At 33.5% G+C, this 2,445-nt stretch overlaps 1 protein-coding gene across 2 annotated transcripts in view; it reads left to right on the top strand.

Moving 5' to 3' along the window:
• Positions 1 to 1,518, top strand: part of LOC111365291 (transcription factor MYB52-like) — a 14,892-nt gene extending 13,374 nt beyond the window's left edge. For both annotated transcript variants that reach the window (XM_022985737.1, XM_022985736.1), the window contains exon 4: positions 998 to 1,518. In XM_022985737.1, the coding sequence (XP_022841505.1) occupies positions 998 to 1,378 (381 nt within the window). In that variant the 3' untranslated portion in view covers positions 1,379 to 1,518. The remainder of the gene's footprint in view (positions 1 to 997) is intronic.
• The last annotated feature ends 927 nt before the right edge of the window (positions 1,519 to 2,445 follow it).

Here is a 2,445-nt window from a genome sequence, read left to right as displayed (position 1 = left end):
GACGATAAATTAAAAGGGTATTTTAATTTATCAATTTTGATTAGATCAAAATAATATTTCACGTCGTTAGGCATCGTGGTCGGGAACCTAATGGGTCGCACACAAAAGAGAATTGGAAGATTGCAAATTGCCAATTGGTTAATTTAACAATCGTTGGATAAATTAATTAATTGGATTTGTTATTTATATTTTCGAATTAATTAATTGGATTAATTAATTCACGGACCGGGTTTAATTAATTGGATTGATTAATTATTGGACCGGACCGGGCCGAGCCTATTTGGGTTTATATAAATACATAACTAGGATTTGAGGTCCATTAAGGTTTTCATTATTCTTGCTGGCACAAGAGAAAACCCTAGAGGCTGCAATCATATTCTCTGTGTGGATCACCATTGGAGGCTGGACAATTGGACAGCTGTGGTGGCGAATCAAGGTTGTGGAACGAAAAGAAAAGCAAAAGGATTGCAGATCTGAAAAAGGTACAATCTTATCACAATTTCTATCTAAACACAAAGGCGATTCTTGGTGGGAATCGAAAATTATTTTAAATTCCGCTGTGCATATATAAGTAGATTCCCAACAGAAGAAACATCCTATTCCTCTTATACCGTGCTGATTTTTTATTATTTAAAAGCTCAAGATGTTAAACATATATTATACTTATTTATTTAAATTATGTGTTTAACACGTGCGAGCAGGTAAAAGTTGCAGATTGAGATGGTTTAATCAACTCGATCCAAGAATAAACAGGAGGCCATTCACTGAAGAAGAAGAAGAAAGGCTTCTTGCAGCCCATAGAATACATGGAAATAAGTGGGCATTTATATCTAGATTTTTTCCAGGTAGAACAGACAATGCTGTTAAGAATTATTGGCATGTCATTATGGCCAGAAAACAAAGAGAACAATCCAAGATTTCTGGTAAGAAAAGTTCTCAAGATGACTCCAACTCTCATTCCTATATTGTTGGACAAAAGAATTCTAGATTCCCAGACAGTGGGATTCTTGAATTCCACAACCAAAACAAAGATAGAATCTTTACTGGGTCCTCCTCCTCGGGTTCATATACATCTTGGCCTTGTAAAAGCCATTTGACAACTTATAATTTATCTTCTGCTGCTGATATTACTGCAAGAAAAGGAAGTAACCAATATAATTTTAGCTCTAACAGTTCAATCCATGGTGATTCTGCTGTCTCAAATTCCTTTGGTTATTTGGATCATCGTTTTCTCAGTAGAAAACACGGTAAAATCAATGGAGAGTTGATGCATATTGGTGCCAAGGAAGGAACAAGGATTGTACGACAAAACGAGCAATCAATCCCTAAGAAAAATCTTCCCTTCATAGATTTTCTAGGTGTGGAAATATCTTCTTGATCACTTTATTATGTGGTTATTTGCTCTTCAATTTGTATGGTATGATTAGCTTCAAACTTTCATCTTTTTGTATCATGTTAGTGTATAGTTTATCAGTTTCAGTTCGATTTTTGTTTTTAATGTAAAATATAATTCCTTTAGATGAGTTGGTCATACATTATATTATATTAGAGCAGATAAAAATCATATGTTCAAGACTTCATATCTTACTACCAGAACACCACTATATGATATCAGAAATTTAAGAAAAAATAAATATGGTCTACGATGTGTCCTACAAAAAATAGGTTCATTCCCATCATTAATGATGTAGTGGAATATGCGAAATAACGATTAACACTCTAAAATTAATTACTTCAATATAATAATATGTGAATACCGAGAATTAGACAAAACATATATAGTGATAATCTCTATATTTTATTAAATTGTTCAATAAGCGAAAAACTCCAAAACGGAACAATGTGTTGCAAGCCCAGTCCTCGAAAAGGAAACAAGCTAGAAAAGATCATCTGTTCCATCTATTGTACGGACACACCTTGATCAACCCTTGCCCCTCTTCAGATTGTACTACATGTTCAAGAACCTGGTCATGACTGCATCATTAATGTATGGACGTGATGATCAACTCCTTCTATAGTAAAAATAATTACAGGATATCTTTTTATAATACTAAGTCCTACTTCTAAGTGATAATTCACAGTGAAGACAATTGGTTGAATCTCATGAAACTATTTTTTGGAGTTTCATTCATTTTCATCTTGCAAAATACCAGACTGGAAAAGTATGATCTTCCCCTCTCCGTATGTACTATTGAACCGAAACTATGGTTATTTACTGGAAATTTGAGTAGAACAATTTCTGAATGTCTACGCAGTGAACTTGAATTTACCAAAGATAGTAAAATGTGACTTCCAGTCATTTAGGCGTGGAAAAATCAGCAATAATGAACTTTGTTGAAGTTGGACAAATAATTTATATAAAAAATAAAAACAACCATTGAGTTGGGGATTTGGCACGAACTCTTACTAGTATTATTCAGTGTGACATAATTGTGGTACAGAAAC

Source organism: Olea europaea, chromosome 17, assembly GCF_002742605.1.
Source record: "Olea europaea var. sylvestris chromosome 17, O_europaea_v1, whole genome shotgun sequence".
NCBI lineage: Eukaryota > Viridiplantae > Streptophyta > Magnoliopsida > Lamiales > Oleaceae > Olea > Olea europaea.
Note: the sequence above shows the minus strand (reverse complement) of the source record. Positions and strands in the feature narration are given on the sequence as shown.